Source organism: Cyanistes caeruleus, chromosome 2, assembly GCF_971803275.1.
Source record: "Cyanistes caeruleus chromosome 2, bCyaCae1.hap1.1, whole genome shotgun sequence".
Taxonomy (NCBI): Eukaryota; Metazoa; Chordata; class Aves; order Passeriformes; family Paridae; genus Cyanistes; species Cyanistes caeruleus.
Genome location: NC_141702.1, coordinates 64,355,489 through 64,374,108, shown reverse-complemented (window position 1 = coordinate 64,374,108; position 18,620 = coordinate 64,355,489). Strand labels below are relative to the sequence as shown.

The window sequence follows — 18,620 nt, the reverse complement described above, 5'->3', positions numbered from 1 at the left end:
GAGAAAGGAGGAATTGGTAGGAAAGTCCATGGTTGATAGCTGATAGTAAAATTGGATTGTCCAACCAGGGAATGTCACTCCTAAGACTTACAAAATGGTAATGTAATCTCAGTTCCAAGGATGTATTAGGAATGAAGAAACCCCAGAGTAGAGTTGTCTTTAATCTCTTCAAAAGCTGGAGCACAAGCTTGCATAAGTCAGTGGTTGTATTTAAAGTCTTTGGTCTGGTTCTTTACATGCAGCTGGTGCTTTACAACAGAGATTCACATTTATAGCAGCTGCTTTTCCTTTTAAAACCTTGCTCAGTTTTACAACCCCTTTGAATGGATTTCGTCAATCTGTGAGTGGGACAAGGCTCAAGGGAGCTGTGTAAAGGAATGCTTCAGTAGATGGCACTCTCCCTCTGAAGGAGGATGGGCAAATACCTCAGCCAAGGAATTAGATGCAGTTGAGAACAGCTTCCTTTATACTCAACAGAAATCACAGTGAATGGCAGATTTTCACAAATCTGGATGTATCAAGTCCTCACATCTGGCTTCCTCCCTGCTTGAATGACTGTAGTCTGTTTATATTCAGCTGAACTCCTGAATTCATAACAGTGAACACACACATGGATACACACATGTATTTTTTATATATTATTTCTATATTTATATATATGTGTATATATTTTGTATCTATACATGTATACACATATATATACATATGTGTGTGTATATATATATATATATATATTAAAAAGCTCAGTGGTAATCTAAATTGTAGACATCAGACTCAGAGTTTACAATTGTTCTGCTTTCCCAATTTTTTTTTTTTTTCAAATTCTGTATTTTATTCTACTATTCTGTTAATGTTAGGTCCATTTTGAGAACTTAAGTCCTTTGATTTATTGTTAGTTTTCTGTTGGTATTTTATAGTCACAGAATTTCATTGATCCAGTTTAAAAAGTACTGCTTTAGTACAAGTGAGGAGGCCTCAGCTGCAGGTATGGGGACAACAAAGACCTGCTGGGCCTTAGGGAAGCTAAAACCTTTTGGGTCAGATCTGTTGTTAAACAAGCAGCATTGTACAGCCATCATACATCTTTCTAAATTGTACAGTGCTTTCCTCACCCTTGAACAGGAAAGTGAGAGAAGAATATGAAAGAAATGTGTATAAGACAAAGCTGCAATAAAAAAATTACATGGGACAAATTTATAAAATGCAAATTTAATTAGTTCAATTTCTTAGGATTTTGGATTCTTGAGTAATGTAAAATCTTTCAATTTACTGCTTTTTAAGCTTTTAAGTATGGTTTTTCTTATTTGACTGGCACAGGAGTCAAATAAGACTACACAAGTTCTCAATCACTACCTCTCCCCTACATTTTGCAAAAATCCTTTTCCCATTGTTTAAAACCACAGAAATAACAGTATTTTTAAAATCCAGACCTAGGAGCTAAAATTTTACTACCATAGCTCAAATAAAGTTGACCTTTTTTTCCCCCAATATTTATGTCAGAGCCTGAGGGTGTTTGGGGGCTTGATAACATAAAGAGGTCCCAGGGCACGCATGAAAGAGGAGTAGAAGGATTATTTGTGTACATCTTTCCAGTGACAGTCAACTCTTGAGCAATCAAAAATTATGCACCATTGAAAACTGGATAAAAGAATTTCTGTTAAAAGGAAAGCAGTTCAAATGCTGCATAAGAATGTATAAGTGTATTTTTAAATGTGTTTTTTACATTTTCTATTTTTGAGTCAAAACAAAACAACCTACTATGAGTAGGTGCTTAAGGGACTGTGCCCAAAAGCAGTATTTTCTGTCATTTGCAGAGAAGCTATACTCCAGATTAAAAGCTGGACCAGTGGAAGCTTTCTATAGGAAGTACTATTTATGGGTTCATATTTATATGAATTTATATGAACCCATTTTATATGGGTTCCTATTTATGGGTTCAGCATTAATCTATTTTTTTGGGAAATAGATTTAAACTTCCAAATGCATTTTATACAGAATTCCAAACAGCCTCCACACAGTAAGGTTACTGCTTGGAAGCTCTTTTGCACAGAAACTGAATGGAAATGGTTTGGAGAGGCTTTTTTAACACTCTACGAAGTACTGGATTTTTTTTTTTTTCCCTTTGGAGACAAAAATCAAGATGTTGAGTGTAGGACATTTACTATTTGAGGCATTTTCTGTACAAGGATAAAAGCAAAAATAGTCTAACATTATTATGCTACTATTTTTTTCCTCTTCTGCAAATTTGAGCTGACATTTTATTCAATTAATAAGGAAATCTATCAAGGTCAAGAAACCAATCAAAAACATTTGATTTATAGTTTCAACCTTTACATTTATAGCAGCTGTTGTGATTTCAGAGTATTTTTGAAGATCCACAAACCAGCCTTTTGCACTGGCTTTCAAATAGTTGTTTCAAATCAAAGAACAATTGCCTGACTGAGTCATCAAACTATGTATCAAGACACCTGAGTTTTATGCCTACAGGCAAATTATAGCCTAATTTTTAGGTGTCATGCACTTCTTTAACTCCCACTTATCTAAAGCAGTTGCAAGAGCTTGGCACCTCTGAAACTTGTTTTTAAACCATTTTGGGAATATCTTCTTTACAGATGAGCTGGAGAACTCTTTTAGTGTTCACAATACATTTGAAATGTTTAGTAAGAGCATTACAGAAATGCAGTCATTACTAGCAAATGTTTCATTGAAGCAGTCCTGTTGTTTTCTCATCTCAGTGCAGTACAGTTCAAGTTATCTTTAGAGAACCTCACAATTAAACATTACAGTTTATTAGACAGAACAGAGCAAGAGACAGAAGGAGCATGTGATGGATAACAGTCTTTTAGAATGAAAGCTGAAGGGTGGAAGATGATGAGTGAAGGTGAAGAGCAAGTGGTGGCAGAAGTAGGACCTGGCAATCAGATGGGTTCCCTCTTCTTTAGAAGACCCCTACTGAAAGGATCCAGAAAACATGGTGAGAAAATAGACATACTAGCCCTGCTTTTGATAACATTCAGAAGCCAGACAGAGATCAGAACTCAGTGGGTTTGCAGAGCTGGTCAAGGAAGTAGCCAGAAAAATCAAAGTCCCAATTCTTTGTAATGAATTGTGTTATGTATTAGAAGTGTCATATATTTTGTTTTACCAGTGTAGGTAGGCTTATTTGTGACAAGTAGTATTTGTGATTAGGAAAATTACATCAAGAGAAAAAACAGCAGTGGTTGGATAGACCAGAGGAATTTGGGTGAGTCTGTGGAGTGTTTGGAGATGAGTGCAGAACAAAGGGTTGATTTTCAAACATGATTTATTTAGAAAATAAAGATTTATTAAAGGACAGAGGCAATAACTTACTAATAAATGTATCAAATGCAATAGTTAAAATAAATCCACCAAATCTATGAATAAGAAGTTAATAAAAGTGATTAACTTGCAGTAGACCTGTACCTACAGGATCCCTAATTAAGGTGACCATGAATCAAACCAGTTTTTACTGGAATCCTCAATATCACAAATACCACCTCATTCTACAAGGATAAAACCAGGATGGTTTGTAAAGCTCTTCAGCCAAGGATGAGCACATGCACCAGACTGGCGAATTAAGCATAAGGAGAACTGAACATTTTCCTTTTACATCTTTCTGCATGAAAACCACACATAATTTTTGCATCCTCCCATTGCTAACTTATCCAGCCCACTCAGCAGGTCTGGCTTGACAGGAAGAAAACAGTGCTAAATTCATTTGGCCACTGTCTCTTTTTTTTTTCCCCCCACTCCAGTTTTCTATTCTTGCTGATTTGCAAAGTCTCAGGTGACTGAGTTATGAGTTGTTTGTCCAACAGCTCCTTTGTTCTGATCTGTGCTTCAGCAAAAACTGGAAAAACCTGTTCACTTACTCTTTTTTTTTTTTTTTTAATCTTCCTCACTCCAATTGGTAGCTGCAGCTTGCACACATGCAGACAAGGTGGTGCCTACCTTTCATGTGGAAAGCTGCCTTACAAAAACATCTGAGGTTGCATTTCCCATTATCCCAGTTTTTCTAGCCTCATACAGACTTTGGTAGATGCTCCATGACCTAAACTCCATTTGCTCTCCATGAAATCTGTTTATGTTGTTATCTTATTTTTCTTCAAGCAAAAGAAAGGTGTGTCTCCAGTGCAATCATTTTAAATAATAATTTATGAACTCTAGGAGATCTGCAGAAACCAGCCTTGTGAAATGTACTTTTTTGGACACAGAAGTCTATCTGTCTAACAGCATCTGCACATGATGTGGTGTTAATATCTGTAAGACAGAACAAACAGCTAGGAGACAAGCTAAAGCTGCAAAAAGCAGACAATTTGAGAAGAAACTTTTGTTTCCATCTCCTTCCTTTTCTTCTTGCTTTCTGCTGCTGTTGGAACAAGAATGGGTCAGCTATGTGGACGATGCATGCAGCTCCTGCGGGACTTCATAGGCTTTGTTCAGAGGATGTCCTCTGACTTGGTGCAAAGCATCAAGGAATGCTTAACTCTGATAAGCAAATGCTCCTGCTTAAAACAAAACAGCTCTAAAAGCAGACAGCTGTACAAGCCCATCCTACAGCCTCATGAGAGAGTGACAGCACAGGAGTTTCTGCAGCATATTGAAACAGGTAAGAGGACTTGCCTTTTTCTAAAAGATTGTGAAAGAACAAGGAGATTAATTTTGTGGGTTGAAAGAACATTTGCTAGCTGATCTGCTCTGCCATAGCATTGAGCAGCTTGGTGATGATGAGGAAAGGGCTGAGCTACAGAGCATTTTCTTTGTGTCCAGGACACCAAGGGCTCAAGTGGTGCAACAGTTGGATCTAGGTAGAAATGGCCAATCACTCTCTCACTCTGCCACTACTGTTAATACAAAACTCATGTAAATGTGTTTCATAAAAGTGAGTCCTTCTAGAAGTTACTTTTTTGAAGTCAGTCAAAAGGAACTGATAAAGCTGGACAGGGGCTTTGCTAAGACTGGAGGCTGTGTGAGTGCTGAGGTGTGGGCAGATCACAGTATGATGTGCACAGTTGTCCACCTCTGTGTTGGCTGAACACTGGGACTTATGCTAGAAATGTCTGGACTATACATGGGGAAGATCAAAGTCACCCTGGGAAAAGCATCGTTGAGCTCTGAGGATTCCTAGCAACTGTGCTTTTGTGAAAACATTTGAGACATCAGGCTTAATCACAATCATGGGGTTCTGCAAAGTAGATCCATAATTCTTCATCTATCTCCTTTGCTTTACAGGTTAGCTGCCTAATTCCCCTGCTTTTCTGTTTGTGATGTCCTCTTTGTCCTCTACTAGGATACAATATCAATAGGAAAACTTGTTTTTTTATTTCACTTCTGCAGTCATCTTGGATGAGTGTATTAATCTAAAAATAGTTCTTATCTCAGGATAAGGGGTTATTGCTTGTTTGGGTTTGTTTTGTCTCACAGCTAATTTGGCATACTGCTTTATGTTTAGCAGCTTTGGGCTAAAACCACTACACAAAAATGCAGTTCCCTACTATCATTTGTGTGAAGGGTGTTGACCTACTATTTCTTTACTTGCCTTTTTGAGAACATGAAATAATCTTGTGAGGGGAACCAGGAGAGAATATTTTGGGGGTGTGACATGATTAATGCTGTTTGACATGATCTGTCATGGAATAATTGCTGTGACTCTGGTTTTTGGGAACATGTGTGAATTAGCCTCAGCTGGTATTAGCCGGTGTCATTATCCAGTGAATGTGGTGGGTCCTGTGCTGCCGATAAGGTTCACTGATTGTTGCACCTTTAGCACTGGTTTAAATCCTGACATTCATACCCAGGATAGGGATATACTTCAGCTTGTTATACAGTGGAGATCTTCCAGGGCTGAATGTTTTCTTCCAAAGGCTAGCATGCTCCTGAATCTATAGGAGTCTGTCTTGGCAGTATCCCTGCACAGTTGTTGGATGAGATGTAATGAAGGGAAAGCCAGAATGACCCCTTGTAGCAGCCACTGGTGCTCCCTGAAAAGACTAAGTGTGTATTTCTTGAGAGATCCTTTCTCTCTGAGATCAGTCTTCAAAAGTCTGGTCTGTCTAGGATCTGTGGGAATTGGGGTACAGCAGCAGGAAGCCTAGAGCTTCTCTGACACCAGCATATAGATGACAATGAGTGTTTTCAGGGAGGTCCCACTGTCCATGACAAGACACATATAGCATCCAGGAAACAGAACCAAGGTTAATTCTCTGAGTGGCCAAATCTCACTGCCTAGAAAACTGGAGGCAGGGAAGCCTCACAAAGAAAACCAAGACACATCCCTCTTACTTTAACACTCACCTGTGTATTTAATTTCAAGAGGGAACAAGCCTATCCTCAGTTTTGAACAAAATATAATAAGCAAAAAGACAGTGTTTGGACAATTTGGGTGCAAGGAGAGACATAATGGTTGATCATCACACTCATCTGTAAGCCAGGGCAGCAAATTTTGATATTCTAAGCAAGTGAAGATTTTGAGTGGTTTCAGCTTTATCACTCTCCCAAACAAAACCACAGATATGTGGAAGAATCAGACAGATTCAGGTTCAGATAGTGAAAGGAACAGAATTAAACCACATGAAGAGATATTTTGGAGGTTTTTTTCTCTAAAACCTTGCACACACAAGCAAGTCCTTCCCTTTGTGTGTATTACTAATTATTTAAAAATTTAATCTTTATATGAAGTAGTTCTGTGAAGCTCACTTACCTAATCCTAAGGGTAGAAGTTTGCTAGTCTTGACAATGTCAGCAGCTTCTACTGGCTTGAGATATTGGATGTGTTTTGCACTGAGGCATGAAAGCTCATGTCCCTCACATCCCTCACATTTCTTTGTCCCATGGGAGGTAAAGTAGCTAGATATTTTTCACAGAGATATTTCAATCATTAATGCACAGCTTTAAACTATTGCCTGAAAATATATCTTATAATTGCATGCTCCACCAGTTGATCGATCATACATTACCTTTTTAATTCTATTCGTTGTTTCATTGTCCCTTTCATTTTCCTCTCTGCTGCTCCATTCCACATATTATATGATACAGTACCTTACAGAAGCCATGCATGACTGCTATTGCATGATGAGTGTTGTTGAACATCTGGTTTATTCATAGGGGAGCTATCATATTTGAGAACAGGTAGACTCATGCTAGAAATTTGAGCCTGAGGCAAGCCTGTTTGCAGTCTGTGTTGCTATTCCTTTAAATCCTATGTTTCAATACCCAAGACAGGAAACACAGTGAACTTCAGATGTGGTAAATTAGAAATATATACTCTTTCTCTTCTTAGAAATATATATAGAAACACAAACTAAATTAGAAATGTATACTCTTACTAAGAGCACCATGTTCAGTATTTTAACAAAGATTCAGAAAAAGATAAAGATTATTGTGGAGACCAAGAACACTTGTATTTATATTAGCATAAAAGTGTCCAAAGGTTATAATTTATCTTGTTTCCAATCACTAGCTTTGTGAGCTTTACAAGAGGCATTGCCAAGGACAGGTTATTCCCAGTTCATCTATTGCTTCTGCTCATGGAAATGTGAATAAAGACAGATGGGCTTTATGGAGTTGTTGCAGTATAAAAATCCTTATGTGTTTGGTTGGCTGTAAATTTTAATTTCTTTTTTTTTTAAACTAACCCTTTTCAGATGTAATTGAGCCTGTGCTGTTCATTTTACATCTTTAGATTTTGAAATGTCTCCACTTGGAAAGGACCCTCTGGAAGCCTTGAGGACCTTATCCTTTTCAGAAAACCCAGGTTTACAGCAGTCGGCTGCCCTCTATTACTTGCATATGAGTCAGCACAGTAAGTTATCTCAGTAAGCATTAGAAAATTTTCATGTAATTATAAACGAAAATATTATTTCAAACTGTGAAACTCCTTTTGATTCAGTGAGTAAGTGTGTTTTTGCTTTCATGCTATGTTGCTTGCTAAGGAAGATGGAAAACTGGCATTGCCACATAGGCAGAGTCAGTTCTGAGTTTTGCTATGAGATATCTCTTACGATTATAAAAGATTGTTATTTATGAAATTGTTATACTTCTGTAAAACTCAGCAGAACCCAAAGTACTTAGAGTTAGCATATGTTGAATATCTTGAAAGCAACACAGTCAAAATATGGTGAAAGGAAATGGACACAGTGACCAGTTAATGTTTTATATTATATACAAAAGAGGACAAAGCTCCAGGAGCCAGATTGTAGTGACAATTTATAAAGGAAACATTCTTTTTTGTTCCAGCTATTCTGTGGGAACACCTGGCTCTTGAGGTAGTTTATTAATTGTAGGAATCAGCCTAGATATCCCAAATAAAATGCCAGCAAGAGTTTGGATTCTACAAAAAGGTAAAAATACTACCAACAAGCAGTTTGCAATTTATTTTTCTATTTGTATATTTTAATTTTACTTCAAAGAGAATATTCTGTCACTTGGATGATAGCTTTATCCCACATATTTTTTGCTGGATAAAAAGTGCCTGTAGCCACAATGCAAGGACTTGCTATGAGGCAGAATGACTTGTTTGGTAGCAAGGCACACTGCTTCCCTTCCCATGATGTTTTTGAAGTATTTGATTATTCAAAACCTCTTCAGGAAACTTGCCCTGTTTGCTAGTAGCAGTGGAATTTTGATGAAGGTGAATACCACTCAGCCTGTCTATGGGAGCACCTGAGGTTTAAGTCCCTCAAAGGAAAAATGTCACTGCTGAACAATGAAGCTCATCAATATTTCCTCTCATTCTTGCAGTGAACATCCCCCTGCCTGTGGAGCATCTGGAACCCTTCTATGCCTTACTACGTTCTGCTGACCTGGAGGTGCAGCAGATGTCTTCCTTGTCTCTTGTCAACTTCTTGCTGGAAGGAAATAGTGAGTAATTAACAGCACATCTCTCTTCAGGTGAAGAAGTATCTCTTCAGCCAGACTCACACAGAAGGAGGGCACTTCTAGATAAATCTAGATTCCTTTTTTTGTGTTCCTGATAGGACAAGTGTGAGTCTGATTCTGACTGCAAGATACATAGCTTCTGGTGACAGCAAGATATAGCAGATCCCTCCAGCTAGATTATATAATGTGACAAGAGTTCTTGGATCTGTGTGCAAAGGCTGATAAATTATTCTCAGACCAGTATGGGAATTCTTTTCTCATTCTTGGATCTACAGACATTTTTCCTTTCAAACAATGGATACAGCTCATATAAATAAATTCTATGTACAAGACAGTGGTCATTTTCTGGGTATTTGTGGTCTGGACCTTAGTCTTAAATTGCTTGCAATTTAAGACAAAAAAAAAAAAAGTTTAAATGCTTAGTACAGTTCAGTTACTTCTGTAACTAAAGGGGAAAATAGATTTGAGATAGAATCTAGGAGATGCAGAAGAAAAAATTCCCAGTAAAGTATATGTTGGTAGACAGGGCATGAACATGCCACACCTCAGAAAGAGAGTCCCTGTTGCAACTGCTGCTGCACTCCTGGGCACATGGGCCACAACAAGTATTCCATCCTGAAGTCCCATAGTAGAAGACAGGGTCAGTCTTCAGCAAAGCTGGCCTTTTTCTTTGCTTTCTTTTTTAAGGATTTTGCTACAAATAGTATCATGTCACTATTTACAAAGAACAGATAATATTTAAAAGGTAGACCACAGAAGAAAAAGAAAGGATGGGGGAATTGCTGAGTAAATTGTAAACCTATTGAAAACTGCAGTTGCTCTTGCCAAAATTAACCTGATTTGGGACCTTCTGACCTAAAACCTCCAAATATATGTTACACTCTTTCAAGCATCTGAAGGGGAATTAAGCAAACCCAACTAGGGACTGTGAGTGGCTTTCAGGCTGTTTCCATCTTAAGTCTATTTTGTAAAATCATAGTGTGTATCTCCAAAGCAGTCAATGGATGATGTATTCTTTCCACAAAATCAGTAACTGTTTACTTTTTTATTTGCCCATTTTTCTTGAATTTTTGAATAGTTGACAAAGAATTAGTTGTCCAAATGGGTTTACTTGAGCCAATTCTGGATCTGCTTGAGTCAGAGGATCCCACTGTCCAGTGTAATTCCTGTGCCTGCATCATGACTTTGGCTGTTTCAGGTGAGTGTTGTCTTTGCCTTTATCCTCTACTGTGAATTCATTCAACTCTTACATCATATTTTAATATGAAACAGGCTATTTGCAATTGGTTTACGAGTCATAAGATGCAGCAGCAAGTTTTGGTATTCCCGCATCATAAATTCAACCTCCTGACATTCCAGATATTTTTCTCAGTGTTTCTGACCTTCATGCTCTTATGATTACAGACATTTTTCTGATTTTTATCCTAAATGTATTCATGACTAGCTTATCTTAATTATTGTCTACATTGGCTTTTGCTTCTGGAGTTCTGTCTCTCTGATGTGTGTGCTAATGAGGTTCCTTCATTTTACTAGGCTGAGAAAGCCAAGGCCTTTTAAGACTCCTCTTGTAAGTGAGACTCTCCATTCATCTTCAGAGTCCTTCTGGGTGTAAATTATATGCTCCAGGAGTGGAACATTGCATTTGCATGCTATGTTCCGTATCATGATACCCCAGGCCTCAGGCATTGTTACAGTGCCAAGATATAGATAAATGCTGCCAGAATTCTGTTTTGGATTCATCTCTTCTGAAAGTCACCAGAAATGTGCAGTATCTCACCTGGGGTCTCACCTGTGCCTTTTATTGTGGCATGTAAGGAAATATGTTTTGTGGTACATCTCATGGTAACACTTGGCAGGTTTGGTGATTGTGCCATGGTGATGCTGTCATCCTACATCTGACTTAATCACTTAGTCTTGCTCCTCCTCTGCTGCTGTTTCCAGCAGACACCAAGTAACCAAGGCTCTACTGCAAATGTTTCCAAATGCACATCCCTGCATTTTGTACAGGTTTCATTCTGTTTACGTTGTTTCGTTCTTCTAACTTGTCTGTTATTTGTAAAATACTCTGGTCCTCCACTGCATTGACAGTTCTACATCTTTGTTTTAACTCTCTGGTTCAAAGCAAGTACAGACTAGCCCTCATGGAATTCCATTTGTAGCCTCTTCCCAGGTGGTCATTCCCATTCAGCAAAACTTGCTGCCAGTTTGCTTTCAGTGTACTCAGATGGATAACAGTACATGTTATCCATCATGTACTACTTGCATGTGTCACCAACTTCTGCTTAACTATGCATATTTCAATAATGATATTACTATTTTCCTGGTATCCAGACAGGTAAGTTCAGCCACAGTTACCAAAAGAAAGGTTATCATGTTAGTCTGTCTTACTCCACCTTGTAACTCATAGTTTTCCTGTACAAATTGTGTCCAGGTCTGTAGAAAAGCCATGAATAATATTTTTTCCCTTCCTGAAGCATTTATTCTGCCAGCTTCCCTCTCCAGTATGGGAAGTTGCAGTCTGATGTCCCAGAAGGCTGAGGGAAGCATGATGAAAGTGTTAATTTCTCATTTAAGTATTTATGTTGCAAAGGAGGAGTGGATAAACAGGATCCAACCACATGAAAGCGCTGATTTGCATGTTATCCCACCTTTTTGTTTTATTTTTAGGTTTTTGAACACTCTGCCCTTAAGAGCTTATTTTTAAGCATTGCATGTTATTGTTAGGTTAAGAATTCTACATATTACATTACTTTATATGGAATGCAAATTGCCTCATTTACATGTCTTAATTAGGAGTGGCATCACTAAACTTTTAGGTACTTGGTACTAGAAGGATGGACTTTGTGTAGAGTCAGTGAAGCTAAGCACCTGAAGATTTACAGAGAGATGTCCCTTCATCTGTTTTAAATAGTCTACAGAGAAAGTGATTTATTTGGGCACCTAAGGATGTTACTTAGTCCTGAAGACACTCTTGTCCTTCTAGATGTCTAATCTGGAATACAGGGAACCATCAGCTGCTCCACATCCTGGCTACCTCTGGTCTTCCAATGCCTTTGCACATTCCCTTAAGCACCAATGTCCTTCTGAGCATAAGTATTCCAAATCAAGCATTCAAGGAACTTTCAAAGCTAAACAGAGATTAGGCAGTCCTGCATAGGCTGGACTGCTGCCTGGAATTTGATCAGTGTTGAGGATGTCTGTCCCAGTTTAACTAGGATTTAGATGGCCTGGATCAGTTTATTTGTTTTTCAGACTATATTTAGGTACCACATCAATGAGACTAAAGCAAGAGGCAATTCTCCAGGGTTTATTTTAATTTTAACTCACAGACTCTGATATTTTTAAGTGTCTGCTTGAGAAAAGTATCCTGTTCAGTCATGTCCTTCAAGAAGGCCATTTATGCAAAAAAAGGTAAATATAGAAGCACAACCAAGTTAGGAAGATCCTTTAGATCCTTTAGATGGCTTTAAGTTGACTAAAGTTCTACATCTAAGAATGGTCTTAATTCTGTTGCAACAAGCATGCAAGACTATGTACAGAGTGAAACTGTTTAGCAGTGTTACTGCAGGTCAGGTGTAAACTGGGTTGTCGCCCTGCTGCAATAGGGAGCTGAAAATAAGAAGAGCAAACCAACCCATTCAGATGAAACATATTTGAAGGTTAGTTTGTTCCAACAGCAGCATTTGTCCACGCAGCAAAAGGACACATGCATAGTTGCAATTATCTGCAGCTTGTCAATCAGTGAGTGAAAGTAATCAGTTTTGAGATAATAATTCAGAGTACTTCAGAACAGAACTAAATGTGCACATCTTCAGTGTTTAGGGGGGGCCTGAACATCTGCTTAAAGCTAGAGCAAGGAGGATGCACTGAATGTAAAGCATATTCAAAGTTGTTCTGATGGGAATTTTTAAGCACACAAATGTCAGAGTGGAAAGAAAGAATTTATAAACTAGTGAGTTATTAATTTATAAACTAGTGAGTTATGTGTTATAAACAGCTTGAGTAGATGTTGTTGATTTCCCCACTTTAGAGTAGCATCTCGAACACATGGCTACCTTCTAAAAGCATTCCAAGGGGCATCAGTGATTGCAGTGGCATCAGTGGATGGACTGCATTATTTAAGATAAACAGGTGGTCAAGGAGAGAAACACGATCTAGCCTGCCACATCTCTTACAGACATGGCAATACAGTTACACATCTTGGTGAGATAGGTTTCCCCATCCACTCTGTCATCATAAATTGGCAAAACAAGTGTTCAGGCACAATATCTGATTAAAGAAACAATTTGCCCAAGTTTTGTCCAATTGTTCGTAATCCCTTTTTTCAAATGTAAGGTTCTTTCCCATGTTCACAAACATTCATGGAGTGTATTGTGTACAAGAATAAGGGAAGCAGCAATAAATAAATTCTTTCTTAATCTTTTTACCTCTCTTTTTTATTCAGCTGGGTAGTTTGCATCACACCAGTTGCCATACAAAAGACTTTCTACTTCTACTGAGGGAAACAAAAGAATGGTATGTAGGCAGATTAGATTAGAGAAGGTCTTGTCTACAGAGGGGCAGAAAATTTTACCAGAATAATAGCTTCCCACATGGAAAAGCTATTTTTAAATATATTACTCTTCTCAGAACAATTCTTTTTCTCAATTTTTTTTTCCCAGAATAAAAGTTATTTACTTGAGTATATACTCATAGGAAGATGGAAAATTGCTTGCCCTGGAATATTAAACTGATACTATCTGAACTATACTTGAATAAATATCCTGGCTAATCTGTGCATGTCAATTCCCTACTAGATAGGCTCTAGGTATAAAACTAGCAGCTTTGTTCTCATAACTCTCTAAGTTAGTTAGCACCTGAAGACTTGATTTCATTCAAATATCTTTATTTTTACTTTTTTTTTTTGCTCTGTTTCATGTTTCTCTCAGCAAATTTCCACAGACTGGCCATTGCTTAAACTTCATATAAATATTGTTAATTTTACAGAAATAAGTATTATAGTTTTTCCTTTTTTTATCAGTTTTTCATCCAAGAGTCTTAAGGAGTTCTTGTACTCCAGGATGTTGAATACAGCTGTACAACTCATTACATTGCCATGCAAGGAATCACCACCACTTCAGAGAAGCATCATCTTTTCAAATTTCAATGTTTAAATCAAATTCTGTCTTTAGAAACCTTTGCACTGTTTGTAGCTTTCAAGTGAGTCACACAGGGACATTCCAAGAGAGAAGCTGGCCCTGAATATACCCTACTGAATTAATTAAGTCTTACCTTCAGTTCATGATGTAGTTTTTTTGGTTATCACAGATAACCAAAATTATTTGGTTGATCAGACATACCAAGGGTATGAAGCAAGTATGACACTCTGTTAACCTGTTTAAAGGGTCTTAAGGATATTTTGATTATCCTAGTTACAAACCAACAGCATTGAACCAGCTGTGATTTATGGCTAATCCAGAAGTCATGAGTTAGTTTCCTTCCCGTTAAGCTCTCAGAATTGTTAACAGTTTCCTTTGAGCATGCTGAGAAATCAGAGAAAGAAACACCAAAGGACTAGTCCTGCTAGTTGTCCTGCTTGTGGCTCACAGTAAGATTTTAAGTAAGTATTTCTTTCTCTGATTCTTTTCTCCAGGGTCCAACCGAGAAGCTATTGGTGCTGCCAGAGGAGTTACACCCCTGCTGTCCCTTGCCAAGTCCTATGATCCCAGAGTCCAACAAAATGCAGTTGGTGCTATTCTGAACCTCACACAATCAGGTACTTTTGGACTAATGGTTTACCTAAATTGCCAAAAGAAAGCTCACTGATAGAAAAATAATCCTAAAGGTTAAGGCAGGAATAAAAGCGTATCTGAGCAACAAGTTATTTCCTCTCCATATGGCATTCATGTTGGTACCACAGGCTGATGATTTAAGTTTAGCTGATACAGGCCCTCTTTTGCCTTATAGCAAAATAGAAAAGCTTGATTTTCAAATCCAAATTCAAATATTATGAATATTTAAACAATCAGTCAAAGAAATAGAAAAAAAACCCAGCCATTTGTTAAAGAAATAATTTGGCCTAAAAAGTTAGCAGGACATTTGGTGTACTCTAAAGCAATCTCACAAGCTTATCCAACAATGGTGAGCTTTAGGAGCTTTTTGCTTGTTCTGACTAGCTCAATGCTGCAATATGCTAAGTATAACTATCACTGGTCAGACATTAAAGGCTCCTGGAATATCCACCAACAGCTTTATCACAAGGAGTACTAGGTCCTCTGCAATTCTATGTAGACTACCATACTTAACTCGGAAACAAAACTGCATTAAATTTCACTTTCCAAAATGATACCATTATTCCACAGAGCTAAATATTAAAGTCATGAGTTGCTCCATCTCTGAACTCTGTGTTGTGGAAGGAAACAATTGGCAAGAACTTAAACATTTAGCTATTACATTTCTGGTATTATTCAGAATATTTTAAATTGTTTTTAAATAACACAGAAATCATAATGAAGATCATACCTGAGGCTTTTCAGCTTCTCCAGCAATTCAGATACTCAGAACAGTTTTTAGCATAAAACCATCAAAAGCTTAATCAGACAGCCTGCTAGTCTATTTGCTAAAATATCTGCATACTGCTTCATTACACAAGCTTTAAATTATATACTCTCCAATCACATTGACTGGCATATATTTGGTCAACATCAGCACTCCTTAGAACCCAAGAACTGTGCACATCCCTTTGAACGGTGCCTCCAGATGAGAGGGAAGGAAGGAGGAAGACATTTTCACATTTTCTTTTTAATGGCAGAGAAAATCCAACAAGTCCTATGCAAGGAGGGAGCCCTACCAGTTCTTGCCGTGCTGCTGGAATCTCCTGACTCAGAAGTCCAGGTATGACTAAAACAGGTCAGATTTTAAAACAGTAACATTGTGATTGTAAGGAGAGCACAAACCACAGTATGCAGAAATTAAAAGGGGGAGAGGAGGAAAGGTTTCTCTAGTCCAATGGAGAAACATGGGAGAGCATCTTGGTGAAACTCAGCTCAGTCAACTCAGATAATGTATATTAAAAGACTCAATTTGTCTAACTCCACAGGACAAAGTTTATGACGCAAAAATTTCTCTGCCACCACACATTAATGCATGCACAGGTTGTTTTGTGGCTACCTTCTTGTATCTGTCAGATCATCAGACAAGATGCAGAAAGGTCTTGTCCTCTGGGTTTTAAGGTTTTTGGTTGGGTTTTTTTGCATCCTAACTTAGCTCTTTCACTCTAAGCAATGTTACTAAGGATTCTGAGAAGACATAACGTGCAATGATCTTTTTCTTGTTGTAAATATCTGTAAAGCATCCTGTTTTATGCCTGTCACAGACACCTCTTTGTGATTCTGCACACTCAGCAGAGAGCTCGTCTAAGCGCAAAAGTATGCTGATAAATAAACTATGAATCAGAGTTGTAAGCCTTACACTCTGCTAGTTTGTAAATTCAGTCCTTTGAGTAGCACAGAATTGTTTGCTCCATCAATTTAGTTATCTCTACACAGATTTTTTAAATGTCTGGAGGGATGGACCCTCTGGGATTGCTTTCTGCAAACTGTTTCAGCAATTTTAGATTCCTCTGAGATTCATCTTAGAATTTCCATCTGTGTAGCTCAACATGTTTCCTCTAATTGTACCTCCCTAGTAACAGATACTTTTGTATGTGTAATCCTTCCCAGCGTTAATGGTTAGATCCTTTGGAAATGATCCCTCGGCATGCCAGGGCAATAGCTACATCCAGCTTGAGTAAATCAATGTAAACATATAATACAGTAGATGCAGATTACCTAACTTGGATGCCAGCAGCAATGTCATTGCAGCAGCAGAGTACATTCCCAAACAGCCAAGGTCCTAATGAGTGTACAGCATGCCCCAGCAGGATTGCTGTAGCTGCTACAGCATGTTGTGCCAACCCCATAAACACCCTTAAGGTGAAAAAGCATTTTATTTTCATTGGTTTTAAATCTGAGCATTTCTCCAATTTATTTGTGTTCTCTCTAACATGTCACCATTCTGACCTCTTGCTCTACATTTTTTCTTGGTTCTTTGCAGTATTACAGCTGTGCTGCCCTGAGCAATGTGGCAGCCAATGTTCAGCACCACAAAGCCTTGCTGAGACCCAGTGACAGATTCCTGCTGCGGACCCTGATCTCTCTCCTCTCCTCTTCTGTGGACAAGGTAAAGTCACAGCTTTCCCTTTGTGAAAATACTTAGCATCTGAGTAGAGGTATAAACCTGGGCTTCCAGTTTTAGCCTCACATCATTCTGTTCATCTACTGTACCTATGTGGCATCTTTCCCATGAGAAAAGACACCTATAATAGAAAATACATGGGTTCTACAAGTTCAATGTATGAAGAAAGTAAAGGGAAATTATTAAAGTTGTTTTACAGCCCTGGACCCTTCCTTTAGACTAGGATAGCCTGTATGCTATTAACTTGAAACATCATGTGAGCAGTGCCCTGTCCAGTCTCTGTCTTTGATCATTGTGTCTGTGACAGAAATTGTCTGACACATCTGTTGTGCTATATTTTTTTTTTCTTTTTGGTATCCGGAACTTTTACTGTATGGCTTCAAGGAATAACATATTGAAAATTTTGCTTTGTTGGAAGCCACAGCAAAGAAACTTTAAGAAACCACAGTTCAGGGTGGAGCTTGAAATCTTGTGTAGAAGGGAGGTGAAAAAAAGGCAAAGCAAATGGGACAAGTTACTTTCTCTTCATTTTCCTATAACTTATCAGATGTTCTAAAGTAAAAGCCAACATCTGAACCCCATTCTTCATCAACAATAGGATGACTAATACTAAGAGAATGAAAAAAAATTCATCAAAACTTTGAAAAAAAAACATGTGCCAAATTTATTCTGGAAGATAATGTAATAGGTTGCTAGTATTGTCATGTTGATTTTGTGTGCAATAGGCAAGATCATGCATTAATGAAACTGCTCTTTTTCCTCCTCTCTCTCATTTTTAATTTTTTTTCCTCTTTGGCACAAGCAGGTTTCAAGCCAGGCATGTGTTTGCCTAAGAAATTTGGCTATCAGTGGTAAGCAATGTCTTGGAGATAAAGAAACCACACTATTTCTTTTTCTCTCTGCCTTTCAGAGTGAGCACAGTGGGCTGGGAACCTTTCCTATTAAAAGCAAGAGACATTTTCTACATTTCAACTGTATGTTAAGGGAAGAAGAAGGTGCAGCGTATATCCTAGCTAAATCTGTCTTAGAGCTCCCAGGTAGCAAGGGGAGTATCTGGAGAAAGTGAGAAAGGCAGCAGAGGTGTTCAGAGGTGCACAGAGCCTTAGTGAGTTGCTACGCTTTCCTCCTTTCCGTGTTTCCTAAGCATTAAACCAAATTAGGACAGAACGTCTCCTGAAATTGCTTATTGAGTGGGGACCTGTCTTCTGCAAGGCATGATTCTGTCTATCATTAAATGTAATTTTCTCCCCTGCATTTATCATCCTCTTAAAAAAACCTGTCCTATTAAATGTCCAAGATTCATTTCTATGACATATTCAGGAGACAGTGGCAGAGGACTGGCACACTCAGTGCTAAAGTCCCAGACTCCAGGGTAGAGTTGTTCATCTAGAAAATGTAGAGGTGCTTAATTTTCAAGGAGTCACAATTATAGAGGAGCTGAGAGCAAAGTGGCTGTGCCACTCCTTGACATGCTTGAAACACCTGGTCTGCTTGACCTTTTAGATTTG

At 38.1% G+C, this 18,620-nt stretch overlaps 1 protein-coding gene across 1 annotated transcript in view; it reads left to right on the top strand.

The window, feature by feature from the left end:
• The first annotated feature begins 1,099 nt into the window (after positions 1-1,099).
• LOC111926802 (uncharacterized) overlaps positions 1,100-18,620 on the top strand; it is a 28,488-nt gene continuing 10,967 nt past the window's right edge. Inside the window, exons 1-8 of the mRNA XM_023923518.2 lie at positions 1,100-4,630; positions 7,703-7,822; positions 8,761-8,880; positions 9,977-10,096; positions 14,531-14,653; positions 15,689-15,771; positions 16,972-17,097; positions 17,918-17,963. Of these exons, the coding sequence (XP_023779286.2) occupies positions 4,405-4,630; positions 7,703-7,822; positions 8,761-8,880; positions 9,977-10,096; positions 14,531-14,653; positions 15,689-15,771; positions 16,972-17,097; positions 17,918-17,963 (964 nt within the window). The 5' untranslated portion in view covers positions 1,100-4,404. The remainder of the gene's footprint in view (positions 4,631-7,702; positions 7,823-8,760; positions 8,881-9,976; positions 10,097-14,530; positions 14,654-15,688; positions 15,772-16,971; positions 17,098-17,917; positions 17,964-18,620) is intronic.